Genomic DNA, 23,324 nt, shown 5'->3' with positions numbered 1-23,324 from the left:
TTACTCCAAATATTGGGGAAAGATACCATGCAGATTTAGGTTATTATTATTATTATTATTATTATTATTATTATTATTATTATTATTATATTATTATTATTATTATTATTATTATTATTTATATTTATTTATTTATTTATTTTTTTTGGTCTATCACAGTCCTCCAATTCGACTGGGAGGTATTTATAGTGTGGGACTGCGGGTTGCATCTTGCCTCCTTAGGAGACCATCACTTTTCTTTCCATGTGAGCAGTTTCTAGGAGCACACTCTTCCGCATGAGTCCTGGAGCTACTTCAGCCTCTAGTTTATTATTATTATTATTATTATTATTATTATTATATTATTAATTATTATTATTAGAAATACTCATAGTAGCATGAGTCTTGGAACAGGGAAACAAATCCACAATTATGTATGTACTCATATAATCACAAATAAATCTACTTAGAGAGCTTTCGGGAATCTGCATGATTTCCATTTTCAGTTGAAAAAGGGGGTGGAACAGATTCTCGAAAGCTCTCTGTACAGATTTATCTTTAAATATATAATACATATTATTATTATTATCATTATCATTATTTGACGATCTACCTTGTTTTTGTATCAGTCATCCTGGTCTGAGTTTACCTGTCACTCTGAAACACCATTGATAGTTAAGTAAATGCGTAACATATAAGCATGTAGCCATATTAGAGAGAGAGAGAGAGAGAGAGAGAGAGAGAGAGAGAGAGAGAGAGCGCAATAAAGTCTACGGACATTACACAACACCAGTCTATATTGCTGAATATACTACAGTCAGTATTTGCTGGTCACTTTCACCAGATACAGTCATGATAGAGATATTAGATGCTTATTCAGCTCAACAATCTACTAAACTAGGAGGCAAGTTCACACATACAAGATTGGATTATGTAACTACAGAGGTAGGGATGAATAAACTTCCATTTGCATAAAGTAAGGGAGTAGCAATACATTTAGATGAATGCTTATCTCATGCTTATCTCGTACATGCCAGGTTACCACTCAAGCGAGGGGAAGGAGAAGCGAAGCTCCATCTCCAACCACGCCCAACATAATTGACAGATTCGCCCTGACAGCTAAGACCAAATGGGAGAGTCTCTGGGGTCTTAGCAAAGAGGCTCCCTCTGAGGTCTTGAGTTCCCCGGCGCAGACGTCGTCGACTGAAGAAGGACAAGAAGATGGTGATGACGTCTTCGAGAAGCTGTTCCTGGAGGATCCCTTCTTCGATTTGGACTATTCTTCTCAAGAGGAAGAGGATGAAGAAGAAGAAGAAGAAGGTGAAGATAGTGAGATAGGTCTCCAGAGAGGGTTCCTCGAAGACCCTTACTTCGATCCTGATGGCTCTCAGCAAGACGTCGATGATGGTGAAATGGATAGTGAGGACGACGACGAAGAAGAAGATGAAGACGAGGTCTTCGAGGAGCAATTTCTCAAGGACCCCTTCTTCGACTTAGGCAAATCCCACCAGTACGACCTCGACGGAGAGGACGACCTCGGAAAAGAGGAGGAAGAGGTCAGGAATGAAAACGACCCAGGGGACACAATTTCCAGAGCCCCCTTCTTCGACGTCGAGCGCCCCCAGCAGCACGACGTCTTCGACATCAAGCGAATGAAGCGCAGGCTTCAGCTGAAGAAGCACGGGAACCACCAGAAGATGAAGAAGGACATGAAGCAGAGGAGGAAGAAGAGGAATAAAAAGAAGAAGAAGGAGACGCAGAAGCAGAAGAGGAAGAAGTACATGAATGAGGCAGCCGACGCCCGCAGGATGGATAGACTCCGGGAGGCGAAGACGAAGGCGACGCAGGCGGAGAAGCACCTGGAGTTCTTCCGAAGGGAGAAGAAGTCTCGGGGGCACGTGTCCCCCGTCCCCGGGGGGAGGTACCTAAGGCCTCCTCCACCTCCTCCTCCTCCTCCTCCTGCTGATGATAGGCCTAATATTATCCTCATCGTGGCGGATGATTTGGGTGAGTTTCTATTTCAATGATATTTTTGTATGAAAACATTCTCTTTCTCTCTCTCTCTCTCTCTCTCTCTCTCTCTCTCTCTCTCTCTCTTACTTATATATATATATATATACATACATACATACATACATTCATACATACATATTTAATATATATATATATATATTATATATATATATATATATATATATCATATATATAAATCTCAAAACTCTCTCTCTCTCTCTCTCTCTCTCATCAATATATAATATATATATATATATATATATATAGAGAGAGAGAGAGAGAGAGAGAGAGAGAGAGAGAGAGCAATTTCTCCTAACACTAATTCACTATTAAAAGATGATTTATTGATGACAGGTTACAACGACGTGCCCTGGCACAACCCAGACGTGAGGGCGCCCAACATCCGGAAGTTGGCCCGCCAGGGCATCATCCTGGAGAACCACTACGTCCTGCCCCTCTGCACCCCGTCCAGGGCGGCTCTCCTGACGGGGGTATATCCCTTCAGATATGGAAAGCAGGTCAGTTTTTCGAAGGGATACGGATGCCCTTCTAAGGGACCCCGTATTGCAGTAGTGTTGGTAAGGCACCTCACATGATGCAGCGCCTCAGTGGCGTGATCGGTATGACTTGGCCTGCCACCTCGGTGGCCACGAGTTCGATTCTCGGGCATTCCACTGAGGAGTTAGAGATGTATCTTTCTGGTAACAGAAGTTCACTCTCGACGTGGTTCGGCCCCGTTCCTGAATAGCCACTGGTTCCAAGCAACGTAAAAACACCATACAAACAAACCTCACAAGATTCACTGTAGGATTACTTGGGGCTCTCTGCGGCATACCTCAGGCCGCTAGCTGCAACCCCCTTGCATTCCTTTTACTGTCTCTCCGTTCTTATTCTCTTTCTTCAATATTACTTTCCTCAATCCTTGCATAACTATTGTTTCATAGTGCAACTGCAAACGCTTTTCGTCCTGTTACACCGTTCAGCCTTTGTTTAAATTCAATTTTTCCTTCAGTTCTGAATGACCTGGTAGGTCCCAGCACTTGGCCTGAATTTTATATCCCATTCCATTCCTTTCTAAGAAAAGGAACGCATATTAGAATGATTATTCTTAAAATACCGGCTCTTGCTCTCACCTTCTATATATGACAACGTATATTAAAGATGCCTTGCCTTATGTTGACCTACCGATGACATTTGGTCGCTGTTTTTTTTTCTTTTTTTTTCTTTCTTTTTTTTTATAAATTGCGTAGTTAAATCTGCTTTCAGTTCGTTCGGCAACGCGAGAGTGAAAAGTGAGTGTTCATATTTGCCGTTGTGTTTTTGCTTGCTTCTTTTACCGACATAACTTTCGAAATATGCGTTCGGTCGAGAACACGTGATACGATTGACACGTGGATAGAATTGCCGCTGGTTTTGACTGACGAGTCGCGTGATTTATCAGTTTTATTGATTTGAACGGAAAAGTTTCTGTGATTAACAGTTTTCATGTAATGAAGAGTATGTTATGACTGATGGCGCATTTTTTTAAATGTCATTTTTTAATGATATGTTTAATTAGTAACAAAATGAAGGGAAAGTTTTCTCCCGTAGGGGATGAGTGGCGTTATTGCACCTCACGCGGTGCACTGTATTCATTACTGAAGGTTCTCTGCAGCGTCCCTTCGGCCCCTAGCTGCGACCCCTTTTATTCCTTTTGCTGTACCTCCGTTCATATTCTCTTTCTTCGATCTTACATTCCACCCTCTCTTAATCGTTTCAATCTCATTTTCAGCAGTGAATGACCTCATAGGCCCCAACGCGTGGCCTTCGGCCAAATGTTATATTCCATTCCAATTTATATTCCATTCCATTCCAAGAGAAGATTTGGTATTCTTAACCAGTGATTTTTTACATGCAGAATAAAATTTCCTTGCGCTCCAAATCATTCTACTTATCACCTTTACACTGTCAGCTAAAAACTATCGAAGATTTTATGTTATTTTGTTTATATCTTTATTCCTTTGCATCGTCACGTGACAGGCGGGCGAGTCCTTGCCCCTCAGTCCTACAGGACTCAACACTTCCATCACCCTGCTACCGGAACGCCTCAAGGATTTGGGATACAGCACCCATCTCATTGGAAAGTGAGTGTGATACAGTACTTCCTTAAGTTGAAGTAAGCCTTGTGACTTATCAGGGTAAACAAATAACTATGAGCTTTGCTTTCGCTTACTCGGAGAGTAAGCCTGCAAACTAATTTGTAGTTGTTGTTGATGTTCTTCTTCTTGTTGAGGGGTAGGAAAGGTCCTTGGAAGAGCCAAAAATAGTCTGAAAAAGGTGTTTCGCGTTTGACCGTAGATTTTAGCACGTTTTAGATTACGTTAAATCAGGAATATAATGTTTGCAACTTATGCATCCCGTGTAAACTGGAGGTCGGATAACCTCTCGATAAAGTAAGTTTTGTAGTGACCGTCCAATTTCTCAAGGAAACCTCCTTGTGAATTGTATTCATCAAAGAATTTGATTTCAGCAATTGGCAGATGATAAATTGATGAAATGTATTTGAAATAAATCGGTTTAGCATATTATATTTGATTAGATGATTCCTTTCATATTTTTGTTTCCATTAGATTCTCATTCTAAAAGAGTTCTCTAATTTTTGTTCCCCTTTGATCGAAATTAAGTGAATGGAACTAATGCAGCATATTATATTTGAATACGTAATTAACTTCATCCTGTTTACATTACAGTCAAACTGTTATTCTAATAAATCTGTTTAATTTTCTTTTATATTTAGATCGAGATTAATTGAACGGAACCGATGCCGCATATTATATTCGCATAGATAATTTATCTACTTTTATTTTAACATGAAAATTACACTTATATTCTGAAAACTATTTAATTTATATCCATTTTGATTTGAATTAATTGTATGGAACCGATGTAGCATTTTGTATAGAAATAGATAATAAATTAATTTTTTTTTTCTAACATCGACGTTCAACTTCCATCCCGAAAGCATCCTTTAACTTTTGTTTCTTCCTTTCTCCTTTGAATGGTATTCGTTCAGATGGCACTTGGGTTACTGCAGCTGGGATTACACCCCAACCAGGCGAGGATTCGATTCCTTCTACGGCTACTACTTGGGTAGCCAAACCTACTACACTCAGTACAAGAAGATGGGCCGAAGAAAAGGTGAGTGATAGAACGCGCCCTTCGGAAGTGAATTTGTTCTTGGCGTTTTTTTTCATACTTATAGACCTTTTGCTATATCGGCTTATTTCCTGTTCCCTCGTTTTTCTCTATATTCATTACCCTTTCCTGTGACTTACCTTTCTGTGCTCGCTGATTTCCTTAGTGTCTTCGCTTACTCGGGGAGTAAGCCTGCAAACTACTTTGTTGTTGATATAAAGGGGGGCGTAGGAAAAGCTCTATGGAAAAACCTAAAAAGGCCTGAAAAAGGTGTTTCGCGTTGAGTTAACGATACAGGAATTTTAGGATAGAATATCTATGATATATTTATTAGAATAAAAATGAAAGAAATAATCTGCATGTTAAACGGCATAAAAAATATTTATAATCGATTATAACTTATTTATTTTAATTTTCGTTGGTGAAACAAGGCTCTATTTGACTGTAGATTTTAGCACGTTGTCATTTACGTTAAAAGATGGGAATATAATGTTTACAATTTATGCGTGAGGGGAAAACCTTGCATACATTCAGAGTAAGCTGGAGTTCGGATCACGCCTTGTTGATATCTATATATGCCCCTTTGCTATATCGACTTATTTTCTGTTCCTGCATATTTATTTATTCATCACCTTTTCCTTCAAGTTGTCCTTCTCTGTTGGGCTGATTTTCCCTTTGAAACCTTCTTGGGTTTATAGTCTGCTGACTCTGTGAGTGAGGTTTCTCAGTTGAAGACCTACTGTGTCCATAAGGGTTTTCAGCTGGAGATTTCGAGAAAGAAAGATATCAGAACCATCGTCAGTGTTTCTTCTCTAGAATGACATGATTAAAAGGCAAAACAATTCAGTTTTAATGGGGTAACAAAGTCAAATTGACCTCTGAGTGACCGTTGCTGTAATCCCAAATTCCTGCTAATATCCTTCAGACTTTAGAACATCACAACCCACTTATTTCTCCAAAGCATTGGAACACCATAAACCATCATTTCTCCAAAACGTTAGGACACCATGAACCATTATTTCTCCAGAACATTAGTGTCTTGGCAAGCGCTTCATAGCGACGAAAGATAAGTTAAAGGAAATGAAAACGCATCTTCTTCGAGAAGTTCTGCAGCACGGAGGCTTTCGCGCGTGTGTTGGAGACGCCTGTTCTCATGATGGTTCTAGAATCGGCAGGAGTGTTGTGGAACGAGACACGCGCAGTCACGTCGGCAGAAAATGCAGGGAAATATGAAGCAATACTTCGTCAAGATTCTTCTAAGAAGTTCCAGTATTCTCGGGAGTCTGTGACGTTCGCTGGTAGGCCACGCCCCCAGGTTGCTGTATAAATATGACTGACGAAGTAGGAGGGAGCAGATCATCAGTAAGAGTCACAGATCAGATTATCAGTGAGAGCCCAGCAGCAGAGATCATATCATCAGCAGCAGAGATCATCAGAGAGAGATAAGAGAAGAAGGAACAGACGTAGGATCAGAGAGGAAAAGGCGCTCGAGAGTTTGGTCGAATTCTGGTCAAATTGTCGTCAGGAGTGGACGACCGTGGTATTTCGACGTTGAGCAAGCCTTGAGAGAAGAAACGTTCTACAAGAGGTTTCGAGGAGTTCCTGCCCTTCGAGTATCAAGAATAGGCATTGCTTTCCGCAGTACAGAGTCAAGAAGACGACTAAAGTTCCACCGTTCTCCTTTGTGAAGCCATCGCTTCGAGTCGCAAAATTGGCCAGCAAGTACTTTCATTACCCCACTGTTTCCCCAGTTCACGCATTGTAGGATTTTGCCTTTTTATTGTAAATAGGAGACACCATTCTGCATTTATCTTTGTTAGTAAGCTTGTAAATAAACCTTTGTGTGTTTGTGCATCTTTCTATATTCGTATCCCCAGTTTCACTGTTGGTGTTGAATTCTATTTGTTTATCATAATATCGAACTTGGAGCGGACCTCTCTCAGTTCGTAACAATTAGGTCACCATAAACCATTATTTCTTTAAAACATTAGGACACCATGAAGCATTATTTCTCCAAAACATTAGGACACCATGAACCATTATTTCTCCAAAACATTAGGACACCATGAACTATTATATCTCCAAAACATTAGGACATCATAAACCATCATTTCTCGAAAACACTGGAAAACCATAAACCATCATTTCTCCAAAACATTAGGACACCATGAACTATTATTTCTCCAAAACATTAGGACACCATGAACTATTATTTCTCCAAAACATTAGGACACCATGAACTATTGTTTCTCCAAAACATTAGGACACCATGAACTATTATTTCTCCAAAACATTTAGGACACCATGAATATTAATTCTCCAAATCATTAGGACCCAATTAAACCATCATTTCTCCAAAACCTTAGGACCACCATTAACCTTAATAAAACTATCATTTCTCCAGAAAACACTAGGGGACCCATGAAAACTAATTTCTCCAAAACCCATTTAGGAACAATAAACCATCATTTATCCAAAACATTAGGACACCATAAACCATCATTTCTCCAAAACACTGAAAAACATAAACCATCATTTCTCCAAAACATTAGGACACCATAAACCATTATTTCTCAAAACATTAGGACACCATAAACCATTATTTCTCCTAAACATTAAGACACCATAAACTATCATTTCTCCAAAACATTAGACCTTAAACCATTATTTCCCCAAAACATTAGGACACCACAAACCACCTGTTCCTCTAAAGCATTAGGATCTCACAAACCACTTGTTCCTGCAGGATCTCTCTTCTGGTGGGACACCAACGAGGTCGACGACCTCGAGTACGACGACTACGAGGAGAGTCAGGACCAGGCCTCTGAGAACCTGAAGGACGACCAGCGCAAGAAGATGGAGGAGTCGAAAAGGGGTCAGGGAAGGAGGAGGTTCCGCGGATATGGCAGTCAGGACGACAATGGCGGGAAGGGACTTCCGGTTGAACGAACTGCCCCTCGCTAACGTCTCGGGATACTATTCAAACGTAGGATACCCTCCTGACGAAGGAATTTGTCTGTGTATTTGTTTGTTTATTTTTGTGTTAACTTTCTAAGGAATGTGTAGGACTCCTTTCGATGGGATATTCTGCGTATTTAATTGTCTTTATTTTCTTAACTTTCTAAGGAATATAGTAATTTAACTTTGCAACTAGAACACCGCACACTATTATATTTTAGACATATTTCCACTATTTCCTAAGACTTGCTGTGAGATTCCAGGGCTATAATTTTCATTGCAGTCCACAGTATTCATTTTTGTGGCTCTCGTTGTACAGGGTGTCCATAAAGTCCCAGTACCATTACAAGTATTTATAGCTCAGAAACCATATAACATAGTGTAATGCAGTTTTTTGTAGAATGTTCTACATTTCCTCAAGTTTACATTCAGAGCACTTCATTTTACAAAAACACTTCATTATACTATGTTATATGGTTTCTGAACAATAAATACTTGTAATGGTACTAGGACTTTATGGACACCCTGTATTATTACTATTATCATTGCTCAGAATATGAACCCTTTTCTTATGGGACAAGCCCACCACAAAGGCCATTGAATTGACATTCAATCTTCCAAAGAATATTATGGTTGTCAATTGAAAGAAATAACAGAAGACAATAGAAAATATAGAAAGAAGAGATCAGTTATCAGAAGAAAGATAAATTGAGAAAATAATAACTAAACAGCTAAAAATGTATTTGAATTATTAAAATTACAAATAGCATTGTTTAAGGTAGTAGAAATGAGATCAATGAACAAATTAATGAATAAACAGATTAAGATTATTAAAAGTGCAAGAACTGTTCTAGGGGAGTAGGCAGTGATGCACTGCAGAGACCAGTCTCTCCTTCAGTCCTCTCTCCTCCTGCAGGATCTCTACGCCGCCAGAGCCGAGGACGTGATCCGAGCCCACGCTGTAGAAGACGGCGTGGCCAAGAGTCCCCTCTTCATGATGCTCGCCACCCAAGCCGTCCACGGGCCCATCCAGGTGCCCCTGAAATACCGACGAAGGCACACGGCGACCACGAAGAACCTGGCCCGGAGGACCTTTTTGGGTATTTATGTAGTGCCTGTAGTGTATCTCACGCAGTGCACTGTATGCGCTGTAAACATCACTTAGGTCCTTTGAAGCGGCGTCCCGCCGACCGCTCGCTGTGACCCCTCTTGCATTCCTTTTATTATACCCCCTTTCATATTCTCTTTCTTCCGTCTCACTTTCCACCCTCTGCCAACATTTGTTTCAACATTATTGTCCGAACTGAATGACTTCATATGTCCCAGCGCTTGGTTTTGTCGTAATCTTATATTCCAATTCAAGTTGGTTATGTATTGAGAGTCCTTTGATTTTAAGTTTAATATAATGTGCATGGATTTCATAGTATAGGACCACAGTCTCTGTGTTTAATTTCAAGACTGCCATTATCTTAGGGCTTGAACAGCAGCAGATATGAGGAATATTATCATAGTAATTGCTTAAAATATCCACTCGCCACCTATGTTAAGACCTGGGGAAACGAATCGTTGGCTACTGATGACTGAGGATGAAGACCCAAGAGTGTGTGGTTAGCTAACATATTCAATTTAACATGTGGCAATTTATACGGCATTTTATAATATCATTATGCTTCACATTCTAATTTTTTTCATTGAAGGATAAAATGCAATTGTGTTTCAAGGTTATTTTCTCGATTTACAACTAATTAAGATACAGCGCTTTGAACAAGACCTGTTTTTCTGTCCCCAGCGCCAATAGGAACTTCAAAAGCGTGGACTACAATGACGTGGCTCCTTTTCATTGTACCTGTAAAAGCCAGGGACGCACATTATAACGAATTTAATTTGCTTGATGCCTTTGGAATCTTCTACGCTTTGAACACGTTTCAATAGATCCCAAAGCTACGAACATCAGGACTTTTATGGAATAACTAATATAGCCAACGCTCGTAATATTGAAGATTTTTTAGTTTACCAATTTACGAATGATATTTGAACTCTTAAAATTATTGAAAAACATAGGAAAAATACAACTTTTGACAATATGCCTTAAAAAAACCCAGTGCTCAAAGAGAGGCAATCATTTTGATTGGTAATTTAAGCGTACATGGATCACCAGAGATGAGTGATTGGATTGGACGAACATTTGTCTCCTACTTTCAAAAGAAAGAAAGAGAGGAGGAAGGTGAGATAATCAGGTCGTACTCCAGAGGGCGCCCCTTAAAAGTAAAGAAACGATAGGAATTAAAAATGCCTTTTAAAAATGAAGACGCTTCCAGTATTAAAAGGTGATTTTACTTATTTTTATTTATTTATTTTCAGGAATGGTGGATGCTCTAGACGATGTGGTTGGAAGGGTCGTCGAACAGTTGAAGGTTTCCGGCCTCTATCAGAATACCGTCATAATCTTCACAACTGATGTGAGTCCAGTTCGCAAATTCCCCCAACTGTAACAGATTGCCGAACCTTCCCTGAAAAAAGCGGGACGCCATATCTCAAAAACTAACCATAGAATCTTCTTGAAAATAAACTCATTATGTTTCCCACACCCACATTACTCTATCTGATATTTAGGCCAGTCCATGACGACGCTCCTGATTGGCTGTTCATAAGCCAATCACAGGGCTGGAAACTCTGTCTCGCTCGATAGTTCACAGGCAGGATGTATGTTCCACCTCTCCCGAGGGATACTTTTGAAAGACGTAACCCTCAGGAGAGGTGGAACATACATCCTTCCTGTGTGAACTCTCTTGAGACTTAGATTTCCAGCCCTGTCATAGGCTTATCAACTGCCAATCGGGAGTGTCGTCAGGGACTGACCTAGACATCAGATGCACGGTCGATGTGAATCCACTATAGTATACAGCTCGGGAATTTGCGTCCCTTTCAACCTTTTAGGCTGCGGGTTGAAATTCTTGAATATGTTTAAACTTAAAATGAATATTATATCACGAAAGCTTGCGTCTCTTTTGTTTGACGAAATTCCTAGATAATTTTAGATTAAAATAAATATATCACGAATGCTAGCGTCTCTTTTGTAGGTCGAAATTTTTAGATATATTTAAATTAAAATAAATATATCACAAAAGCTAGCGTCTCCGTTGTAGTTCGAAATTCTTAGATATATTGAAATTAAGATAAATATTTCACGAAAGCTGGTGTTTCTTTTGTAGGTCTAAATTCTTAAGATATTTTAAAACTAAAATAATTAATATTACAAAACCCTTTTTTTGGTAATTGGCAACAAAAACTGGTAGAATAAATTGAAATGACGTCAAATATGTTGATAGGAACGATTAGGAAGGTTGACGCAAAGATAAATCATAAGAAGAGATGAATTCAGCTTTATATACCCAGGTACTACGTAGGATGGGTTATGCCTTCAGTGCACCTCACACATTGCACTGTAGGCTGCAGCCCCTTTCATTCCTTTTACTCTTCCTCCGTTCATATTCTCTTTCTTCCATCTGGAAGAAAGAGGTTTTCCTCCTGTTACTCCTTTCAAACCTTTTTACTCTGAATTCCCCTTTCAGTGCTGAATGACCTCATAGATTCCAGCGCTCGGCCTTTGGCCTAAATTCTATATATACCATTCTGTTGTATAGACAGTCCTCGGTTAACGGCGGGGGGTTCATTCTTGGCGGGGTGCTGATAAGCAAAAACTGCCATCAACTGAAACTCGGTGATTTGTGGCGCTTATGGCACCGATAACCGGTTAATGGGGCCTCTGTTAGGTATGTTATGGCGCCATATAACTCTATTATCAGTGCCTTATGGTGGCGATAACCGAAACTCGGCGTGTTATGGCACCATAAATTGCCCATTTTATTGCGCTAGACAAGTGTCATAAAAGCGGATCGCCATTAACCGAGTCTGCTGATAACCGGGGACTGCTATAGGTACAGTTTAATATTTCCTAGGGACTCGACCAAACAAAACTGTTTTATAGGTAGGCCTACAAGCCCTTCTAGGTCTGTATTAACCTCTTCCTCTTTTTACCTCTGACCCAGAACGGTGGCAACATCCAGGCAGGTGGAAACAACTTCCCTCTTCGAGGTAGCAAAGGAGGCCTATACGAGGGAGGTACCAAAGGAGTGGCCTTCATTCACTCCCCTCTCCTCCCCAAGTCTGGCTTTAAATATAATGGGTAAGAAAGGATGCTGAGTGTCAGTATGGAGAGTGACGTAGTCGAATCAAGTGAGGCAGATGATGATTTATGATTTTTTAATATTTATAACTCAAAAGCAGGGAAAAGACTTGGGGAACTTTGACGTTTAATTCTGAAGAAATGGGTGAGATTGTAACTGCAAAAATGATTCTTTTATTTTCCTTTTTTTAACATGATAAACACAGACAAGTTTTTATTATTATGGTTTGTTACCATTTATAAAACAATAGCAACGAAAAGCCTTAATAACTTTGACGTTTAATTCTGAAGAAATAGGTGACATTGTAACGATGTAAAAATGATTCTTTTATTTTCCTTTTTTTAAAATAACATGATAAACACAGACAAATTTTTATTATTATAGTTTGTTATTGTTTATAAACAATAGCAGGGAAAAGTCTCGGGAACTTTGACGTTTATTTTTGAAGAAATAGGTGGGGTTGTAACAATGTAGATTGGATTTTGTGATATTTTTCCTTTTATAGATGGCATCGTGATAAATACAGAAGAATTTCTTGTCAACAATTCCTGAGTAACTTCACTGATTCATAATTCTAAATTTGAACTATCTATTTTCTTTTAAATTTCTTCCAGTAAAAAAGGAAAATTGATAATAGGTCTATATCAAACTTCGAGACTCGCAAAAAATTAAGCAAATTCAAGAACAGATATATTTAAGAAATCCACATAGTGTTTCGGAGCGTCGTGCTACCTCTTCAGGTGGAGAAACCAGATTATTTTAGTTCTTATTTTTATATGAAATCTACTGGTCACTTTTTGCCAGATAGGTCGGTAATTGTAATACCCACAATGCCCTCTTAGCTTCTTGAATTCTTCACAGTTTTTGGATACGCTCGTCACAACGAAGCCTTAGATCCATGTGCAAGAAATATGAAGTAAATTCTGACGTACGGCAACAGGATACGAACCCACAACCCGAGTATCATTTCAGATGTATCTCCTCTTTTCAGGATGATGCACATTGTAGACTTGCACGAATCCATCCTCCACATTGCTAGGAATGGCGCATCCTTGTCCCGCGGGCCGGGGTGGCGAAGGGAACTCCTGGATTCCTATTCGTGGGGCGAAGACAGAGACGGAATAGACGTGTGGCCCGCCATACTGACCAACACCGACTCCCCGAGGAACTCGTTTGTTTACAACGTGCGCAAGAAGCCACTTCGGGGAGCCATCAGGTAAAGTGGTGCGAATTGCTTCGTGAGATGCTGGGGGGTACGATTTTGCTTTTGTTAAGTGGTTCATTTTGGTGTGAAGTTCTGTATAGTTGTAGCTATGTCAGAGTGAGAAGAGAAAATATTTCGATTCATGATTTGGAAGGAGAATGGTTATTGTTATCATTATTATTGGAAAATGAAACCCACAACATTACTGAGTATAACTTGTTTACATGTATTTACATAGTATTTTACTCAACAGTCGAGTACTTTTAGACCCTATCTGTGGCCATTTCTCAATTAATTTTATGGGGTTCTTTCTCCATCTTCAGAAGAAAACTGAAAGAAGTTTTTTTTATTATTATTATTATTATTATTATTATTATTAATTATTATTATTATTATTTTATTATAATTATTAACCAGAAGATGAACCAAGCGCCTCAGTGGCGTGGTTGGTATGGTATTGGCGTGCCACCTCGGTAGCCGCGAGTTCGATTCTCGGGCATTCCATTGAGGGGTGAGAGATGTGTATTTCTGGTGATAAAAGTTCACTCTCGAGGTGGTTCGGAAGTCACGTACAGCCGTTGGTCCCGTTGCTGAGTAACCACTGGTTCCAAGCAACGTAAAAATACCATACAAACAAAAACAGAAGATGAACCCTATTCATGTGGAACAAGCCCACAGGGGCTCATTCCCTTAAAATCCAAACTTCCAAAGAATATGGCGTTCATTAGAAAGAATGCAGTCAGGTGACGTTCGTTACTGTCACGAAAAAATACTAATTTTTACTTGTACTTAGGATAATTGGACGTACAAACCAATGTAGGTCTCTAGCCCAGACTGAACGAGACCTGATGAAAACAGGAAACTGGAGAATAAAAATAGATCCTAATTCTCTAAAGGATAAACAATAACCCCGTCTTCTGAAGAGACTAATTGAAATGGCACCGAAAAATAGCCATGTTTTTCCCCCCCGAAATTGCTCCCTAAAACCATCGTCCATCTTCCAGGAGGAGAAACTGGAAACTGATCATAGGCGAAGGCGGGAAGTTCGATGGCTGGGTACCGCCGACAGATGTCTCTGCAGGAGCTCAGGGCATCGACGAGGAAGGCAAGTGTTGTTCCACTTGGCACTCGAGGATCAGGGACAGGCACCTCGCCCTCTACAACCTCAAAGGTCAGTGAAGTTCAGGGTCGAGGGGCAGTTTAAAATCAGGTTGCTAAAAAACACCTTAAAAGTAGAGATGGCTCTCTCTCTCTCTCTCTCTCTCTCTCTCTCTCTCTCTCTTCTTGAAACTGACACAACTGATGTAGATTTGATAGGTACGCATCTCTCTCTCTGTTTCTCTCTCTCTTTCTTTTGAAGTAGAGACATCATGTATATTAGATTGCTCGTATATCTCTTTCTGTCTCTCTCTCCTCCCTTGAAACTGAAGCAACTGATGTAGATTTGATTGCACGCGTCTCTCTCTCTCTCTCTCTCTCTCTCTCTCTCTCTCTCTCTCTCTGCTCGTACAAGGATTCGCTGGCTGGCCGAATCCGTTCTAACAGGAAGAGGCTACAGTAATAAATATAAATTTTAATTACATCTATCAACGTTACAATTAAGTATGACGCATTACATACCTAGGTAAGAATGAATAACATTTTGACCTTTGTTAAAAATAGCTATAATTCTGTATCTACTTTTTGACGTTTTCATTATTAATTGGAAGGTCTTACTGACATTTTAAAATAGGAAGTACTATTCCTGATTATTAAACACTTTGACATAAACGTATGCTTGATACTCCTCGCATGTTACACACACACACACACACATATATATATATATATATATATTTATATATATATATATATATATATAATATATATATATATAAGTCATATCACATTTCCGTGATTCATATACATATATCGAGCTACAATGTCCTTTAATATCTAATTCGCTCTACCTCGGAATTAATATATTTTCATATATATAGATATATATGTATGCTAGTACATCTTGTATTTATTCAAGGAAGATCACTTTAAGATATGATTAGTATATGCTTTACTTATGAATAGATCAAACTTTTTTACATAGTATATACAACATGCACAGATAAAAAAGTGAATATACTGGTATTCTTTCATGTGTATAAATCTATCAGTACAAAAGAATTTTACTATAAGTTCGCTAGGTTAATAGATGTAATTTTGCCCAGAAAAAATTTGATATTTTGTCTGTTATTATTTCTCTGAGAGTCTAGCCAATCTGCGTAACCATTCGCGAATTTTGAACTGGAAATACCTCCTTTTTTTTTTTATTTACCCTTGCATTCAGTAACAGCTTTCTCCTCTTCATTTATTCGCAGATGACCCGTTAGAAACGACCGACGTCTCGTATCTCAACCCGAACGTGACGTCGACTCTCAAATCCCTCCTGAAGAAGTACGCCTCCCAGAGCCGCCAGCCCCACTTGCCCAGAGAGGATCCTCTGGGACATCCTAGCCTCCATGGAGGGTTCTTCTCGCCTGGCTGGTGCCAAGCGATCATCTAGGTCTCTTGGCGGAATATTTTCTAGAAATATAAAAAACCTAGAGACATAAAACGCCCATTTTACGAAAATTGCAGGTTTCTGCAGTTTTTTGGGGTCACTGGTGTGTGCCTGCGTGTGTTTGTGTGTGTATGACTAGGCTGGCTATCTGTTGTTGAACTTCGCAGTTCCTATTGTTCATTCAGATCGTGAAAATTTGAAGTTTTTGCAGTTTTTTTTTTTTGGGGGGGGCCATTTTGTTTGTGTATAATGCCGGCTATCTGTATCTGTCTTTGTCATGGGAGTACCATATTTAAACCGTATATGACGTCGTCTTGGTCAGTACCAGAATTGTGGTAATTGAGGAGTTTCAAGATGACCGCTGGAAATACCAAGACGATATCATTCACTCAAAGATCAGTGATCTAATTGTTAATCAGATCAGTGGCTTTAAACGCACTAAAGCCTTTTTCTATGTGTACCTATTCTTCCTTTTTCAGTGCGTAAATGGAAGTAATATTACATAGAATATCCAGTTAAAGTTCAGTTTGGAGCAGACTAAGTTCAAAGTTCTACGCTACTGATTAAACACATCACAGAAATTAGTGAAGTTTCCGAGTGGCGTGATAGACTTTCCAAGAAAGTATTATGTGACGATAGATATTTAACATATTTAGGAACGATTTCCTCTGCAAGATTGTTGCAAGACTGAGCTGTCATCATTAAAGAAAGTCCGTATCGAAGAGACAGGTTCCAGGTAACTGAAACAAAATAGGTCTGTCGTCATGTTTGCATGCATAATAATTATACACTGCAACAAGACAAGCGAGAAATATCATAATCATATTTAAAGATTATTTATTCATTACAGTATTCAAAACTAACTGTTATGACGAGCCATAAAAAAATGACAAGGATAAAATGCAGCCATACCTGTGTGTAACTGCTCTAGGCAAGCCCACATCGACCAGTGCAATAGTAGTTAAGGCCAGGATTACACTGTCTCTCTCTGAAGTGTTTATTGATACCACGCTATCTCTAGTGGTATAGTTTTTTGCATTTAACTGAAGCTAATGTGGATTAGTATTACAACTGCTATAAATTTAGAGAAAGTAACTTTTACTACGCAAATTATGTAGATGAATATTTATTCACTTTACATCCATACATATATACTATATACATGAGTCTAAACTCTAAAGCCTTAAACCAATATGTTTTTGTAGCCCCACACATTTTATGATTGAATTGTTTCTCTATAGTATTGCTATGGTATTGTTACTCAGTCGTGTTAACAAGCCAGATTGGAGAGTTTCCTTTAAAGAACTGTTAAAACTAAACATCGTTATGATTCGTAATTTTTAGAATTTTAGTATACTGAATTATCAAGTTTTTCTGTATTTCCGTTGTAAAACAAAAACAAGAAAGTTATTTAATTCCAGTTTCAATGTACGTATATGTATTCCAACCGTATATTCCGAATGCATATGCATATATTATATATATATATATATATATATATATATATATATATATATGTATGTATATATATATATATATATATATATAGTATATATATATATATATGTATATATATATATATATATATATATATATATATATATATATATATATATATATATTATATATGTATGTATGACATATTATACAAATTTACACTGGGTGAGACACTCGCATCTGCATCATGGATCAAGATATAAAGCGTAAGCTTAGCATTTAAAAGCATTTTTCCATTTCAGTCTCCATAACTAAAAGCTTGAAAAACCAGATCCTTTGAGATTAGCTGTTTCTGTCTACTGAATAAAAGTAAACAAAAGTGTTCTAAGAAATCAAGTAAGAAGCTGTAAATGAGCTATTGGTGCTTCTTTCATTTCTCGCTGTGACTCTGTCCCGCCACTCACCAGTCCTATATTTTCTCTCACAACGACACATCGTTAGCCATTAAGAAAACTGACTTTTTTTTTTTCTCTAAGGGTTAACTAATTATAATATGATTATTATTAATATACTCTTCATGTTCCTCTGTTATCAGTTATAGGCCAAACCATCTCTTCATGCTTTTTGGAAGTGTCATGCAAATTCACTTATTCATCTCTCATCGATGTAAATAGCAGATTATCACTATGTGAATGATTTAATGTCCTCATCACCCCATCTGATCGCATTGTTAATTAATGTTCCGTAGATTCGTAAGTTATAATCTATTTAACTTGAAGTGACACAGTATTTAAGAGAAAGGAAAAATAAACTTCTATATTGGAGAGTTTTACTCATTAACCTCGCGTGACGGTTTCAAGTTCCCATCGAGCTATTGGCCCATTGAACGTGACTCAGTACTATAGTTGAGATACATATTAATCTGATATTAACTCACCAATATATATATATATATATATATATATATATTATATATATATATATATATATATATATAATAGTATATTGGTGAGTTAAAAAAGAAAAAAAGTTTTTCTATGGGTTTATGTAACTCTTGTGATAGCTATGGACGTGCTTGTTTGGTGCTTAAGTTTAGCGGAAGCCGGTGCGACAGTTTTAACCTAGAACCATTATTAAAATATTTCCAAGGAAAAAAGTAACAAGCAAATGGCAATATTGGCAATAAAAATATATAGAAAAGTGTATTTTTGCTTCGTACGATTGCTCACTCTTGAAAATTACGCCCCACTGACGCTGTCGACATATAGTACTAGTGACAGCCTGCTCTTCCATTTGTTTCAGAATTATGTAATTCACAACCGAAATCTGTATTTGATTAATGGAGTATGAAGTGATTTGAAGAAGTGCTCCAAAATTAACTGAAGCCACCTGTAAAGAGCACCATATAAAGCTCTCTTATTTCTCTTTATTCCATAATTCCGCGAATGTTTTATCCATGTATTCTTGGACATTGCGGGTCAGGATTTAATCATTATTAACACCGTGTATAAGTCCCAGCTATATTTATTTATATAGGAAATGTCGAATGACCAGTTATTTAGGAATAACTTCAAACCCATGAAAAGTATTCAGTATATTAAAAATATGAATACAACAGCAAAAATCTTCTACCTTTGGGAACAGCCAAAGACAGCTTGATTAGCTTAAGCTTCCGTAATGTAACATCTGTGAGCGAGTGTAGACTGTTGTCCGTCATTAGACCAAGACCGAAGACTTAAGCTTTTTGCCGGAAGACTCAAGTGTTCAGTGGAAGTACCATTGTTTGTAAAAGGGCCGAAGTTATGTAAAAGGAGATAAGGTTGTCAAAATACCTTTGGTTCTTAGGCCTAGAAAACTGTCATAAATATCCATCTGTTGGGGCAATCTGTGATCATGTAGTATAATAGGCCTATTTTAAATAGCTGACTGAAAAAGTTTTTGGATTAGGCTGTGTTTGATTGTATGGCAGTAATAGGCCTACTGCTGAAAAGTTGTGTACACAATTTTCTACAATGCATAATGTTATGTCAGGGAGGGGACGTTGGTTTGCAGGGTGGCCGAAAGTGGCATAGGATAGGTTAGGATAATGGATGGGGCAACCATCAAGACTTATGGATTTTTTTCTTTTTTAGAAGTAGGCTGCGACCAGCGGAAATAGGCCTAACGTGGTAAATGTTACCAAACAAAAGTTGTAGCCTAATAAATTAATCACACCAACATCACCGTAACAAAACATGTTCGATAGAAGTCACATTGAAGAAAGTTGTTTATATGCTTGCGTTTATTATTCGGAGGCAGTCCAGATTAACGTTCATCAGTCCAAGTTGAAACTGACACATTGCAAATTATTCTTATTATATTGCGTAACTTCCAGCATCAGTTGTCAGAAAACAATTGACGTAATGTTTCCTAGCATTGACTATTTCCTCCCCTGAACGGATGTCATTCCAGTGTGGCATTCATTTTCTATTGACCTCCGTCGTAGGCGCACTTCCCTAACCTCCCTTTCCGTACCCAAATCCTTTCACAAACAGGAAAATTCTGTAATTAATCATTTGCATGATAGATATTTTGCCGGGAAATATGACATTAATAGTACTTCCAATAAAACAAAATATTTTTAGCTCTCTGACGTAATGTGTAATACGAAGGATCGTCTTGGCAAAGTCCCCATTTAGCTTCGTAATTACTGCTGGTGATACAAAGGTAAAATAAAAGAAAAGATTAAAGCTTTATGATCTTCAACTGAAAGTCCACAAGGTTAAAAGTAAGCATTGAAGAATTTAAAGATATAATTTTTATCAAATATGTGCAGAGTAGCCTATTGTCCTGCAGTGCTTAGATGTAGGCAAGGCTTGTATATATCGGCCTAGGGTTTGGATGTGTTGGAGTCATAGCTTCGTGTAATGGAGTGTGACTCATCTTTATTAGGTTTTTTTTTTAAATTCAGGCACCCAAATGAGAGAGCAGGTTGAGGAAATGACAATGTTAGAGGTATGAACGGAGACATGACCACTTTGGGTATTCAAGAGTATACGAATTTTGCAAGAAACCTGAGATGGTTTGTCAAATGGGGGTCTTGCGTAATAATCCATCGTTGCAAAAGTATCATTCGTTGAAACCATATTCCGTTAGTATTCTAATGTTGTCCGAGAATACTGAATTTAGGGACATACACTATAATAGGTCCAGTGGTCGGTGTGAAAATGGAGTCGGACTCGACGTGTACAATTCATAACTGTCATTGTACGGGATGCTGTAACAAAAGAGGTTTTAATTTCACGCTTCTCTGCAGGTCGGCCATAATATCGTTGTGCAGTTTAAGTTGGAATCCAACAATCTTCTCGATATTATTCGTATTTATATCAGCACTAGTGTTATTTTTTTAAGAAGACAGCCACTTTGGCCTCATAAATTTGAAATTGCAACAGTTACAAGCGCATCAGAGCGGAAACTATAATGAAAAAAGAAGAAATGAAGCGAATGGCTATTCAGATCCGACCTAAAATATCATAATCGCAAACAGAATAACCCAGAATCCATAAATAGCCCCAGAATCTTGCTCGTCCCAGGCAGAGATCCCAAAAGGGAAAGATTGTTGAGGGTAAAGCCTCTTTTATCCGCTCAACTGTTTGAGTTCCATCTTATTCACCTCTCTCTCTCTCTCTCTCTCTCTCTCTCTCTCTCTCTCTCTCTCTCTCTCTCTCTCTTCACATATTTTTGCAAAATGCTGAATTTTTATACAAACGTCGCACTAGATCATTCTTGTGCTAAATACATGCCAATCAACAAATGAATAGGTTTGTTGAATCACTGTATATGTGAGACTCGTCGCAAATCTTCTGCTCACGAATTCGGGTAATCAGGAAGTAGACGATTAAACAGAAAAGGCACTATCTCACATCCTGGAAATTACAAATAACACAAAACAAATAGTCACAAAGAGGCGTCGAATTGTATGACTGACTAAATTCCGGGTTGTAGCGACTGCTGTCAGTAGTAGGTCGAGACCTACGTATGTACACCCACTAATTTAAAGAGCAAATGTTTTGCGTTTCCTGAAGGCTTTATATATTTATTAGCCTCTAGAATACTGTTAATTGTCTTCTACGTTGGAAAGGTTCAAGTTTACTCCAGAACGCTTCAAAAATCGACACGAACCATTCTAAAAAGTCTAGACGCCCGTCAGTAGGGGTAGGTCTAGTAGACCAGTGGTTCTTAAACTGGGGAACGTAAGCCCCTAGAGGTGAAAGTCAGCAATTTCCAGGGGATGCGCGAGCCCTAGGCAAAAATTAAAAATTCTCTAGTTATATTCGTTATTCTCCTAAGAAGACTGAGGAACGAATTCAGAAGTGTATGAAGAAAATGCAAAATTCTCGCCTTATGACGTCAGTTTCCTATAGTCTACTACTCTGGTTACTCGTAGGTATTATCATGTTCTGTAATTATTTACCTCTCCTTATCCCTAGAAACCCCTTCTCTTTCTCTTTTTAATTTCGGAGGAAGGACCAACCGTTTTAGAGGGGCCGTGGTAATAAAAAAGTTTAAGAACCACTATTCTAGACCTATCCGCTCACTAACTTGACGAACAAATGTTTTGCGTTTTCTTAAAGCGTTATTTATCAGCCTCTACGTGAAACTATTAATTATATTTGTTATTAGAAATATTGATTTTACTCTGGCACAGTTCTAGTATCGGCACGAAGCGTTCTCACGGAAGAATGTGGTCCGTTACGTCAGGGCGCATTTTCAGGAAAATCTCGGCGCCTACGAAACCGGAACTGGAGCGGAGCAGACTAAAAGCGGTTATTTTTGGAACATTATTAAATGTTTGCTGGGTGGGAACTACCAAGTTCAGCACACTTTGTTTTCGTATTTCGTCGATTGCGTTGTTTGTTTCTGTTATGTACTATTTACCACATAGGGGGTTTAGTACCGTCAGTGCCCCTCGTGCGGTGTACTGTAGGAATTAATAAAATCGTAATTGTACGTTAAAGTAATCATTGTTGAAAATAGTTTCACTGAATTCCTGAGAGAGAGAGAGAGAGAGAGAGAGAGAGAGAGAGAGAGAGAGAGAGATCCTAACATTGATTGCTTAACGTTCTTTGCAGCGTGCCTTCAGCCCCAGCTGCAACCCCTTTCGTTTCTTTTACTGTACCTCCACCCTCCCCTAACAATTAATATATAGTGCAACTGCTTTGAGGTTTTCCTCCTGTTACATCTTCAAACCTTTTACTGTCAATTTCCGTTTCAGCGCCGAATGACCTTACAGGTCCCAGTGCTGGGTCTTTGGCCTAAATTTTAGTATATTCAATTCGATTCAATTCTGTGATTTACTGTAAATCTGAATGTATTTCAGAGGATATAACAGGTAAACAGATAATACAACATAATACATTTCCCATTAGTTTATTTATTTATTTATTTATTTTTTTGGTATGATATTCTAGACTCATTCCTTTCTTCCTCCCTATTATGACCCACCATGGTCAACTGATAGCCATGTATTAATTTATTGCTTAGGTCAACAAGAGCACGGATAATTTTTCCACCAACTCCTTGTAAATATCTCCACATTTCTCACTTTACAATAATTTTACGTATACCACATACTATAAGGAAAATGTGGAATGTCCTTAACGATGTACCATTACACACACACACACACACACATACACACACACACACACACACACACACACACACATATATATATATATATATATATTATATTATCTTATTATAATATAATATATAGATATAATATATATAATATATATATATATAATTATATATATATAATGCTACATCGTTAATGACATTTCACATTTTCCAT

General features: G+C 38.2%; 1 protein-coding gene across 1 annotated transcript in view; it reads left to right on the top strand.

The window, feature by feature from the left end:
• LOC135210012 (arylsulfatase J-like) overlaps positions 1-17,521 on the top strand; it is a 70,886-nt gene extending 53,365 nt beyond the window's left edge. Inside the window, 12 exon segments of the mRNA XM_064242776.1 lie at positions 1,017-1,986; positions 2,347-2,510; positions 4,012-4,115; positions 5,045-5,169; positions 7,913-8,102; positions 8,104-8,152; positions 9,041-9,224; positions 10,486-10,583; positions 12,174-12,310; positions 13,303-13,527; positions 14,520-14,686; positions 15,870-17,521. Of these exon segments, the coding sequence (XP_064098846.1) occupies positions 1,392-1,986; positions 2,347-2,510; positions 4,012-4,115; positions 5,045-5,169; positions 7,913-8,102; positions 8,104-8,152; positions 9,041-9,224; positions 10,486-10,583; positions 12,174-12,310; positions 13,303-13,527; positions 14,520-14,686; positions 15,870-16,054 (2,223 nt within the window). The 5' untranslated portion in view covers positions 1,017-1,391 and the 3' untranslated portion in view covers positions 16,055-17,521.
• The last annotated feature ends 5,803 nt before the right edge of the window (positions 17,522-23,324 follow it).

This window comes from Macrobrachium nipponense, chromosome 39 (assembly GCF_015104395.2).
Source record: "Macrobrachium nipponense isolate FS-2020 chromosome 39, ASM1510439v2, whole genome shotgun sequence".
Taxonomy (NCBI): domain Eukaryota; kingdom Metazoa; phylum Arthropoda; class Malacostraca; order Decapoda; family Palaemonidae; genus Macrobrachium; species Macrobrachium nipponense.
Note: the sequence above shows the minus strand (reverse complement) of the source record. Positions and strands in the feature narration are given on the sequence as shown.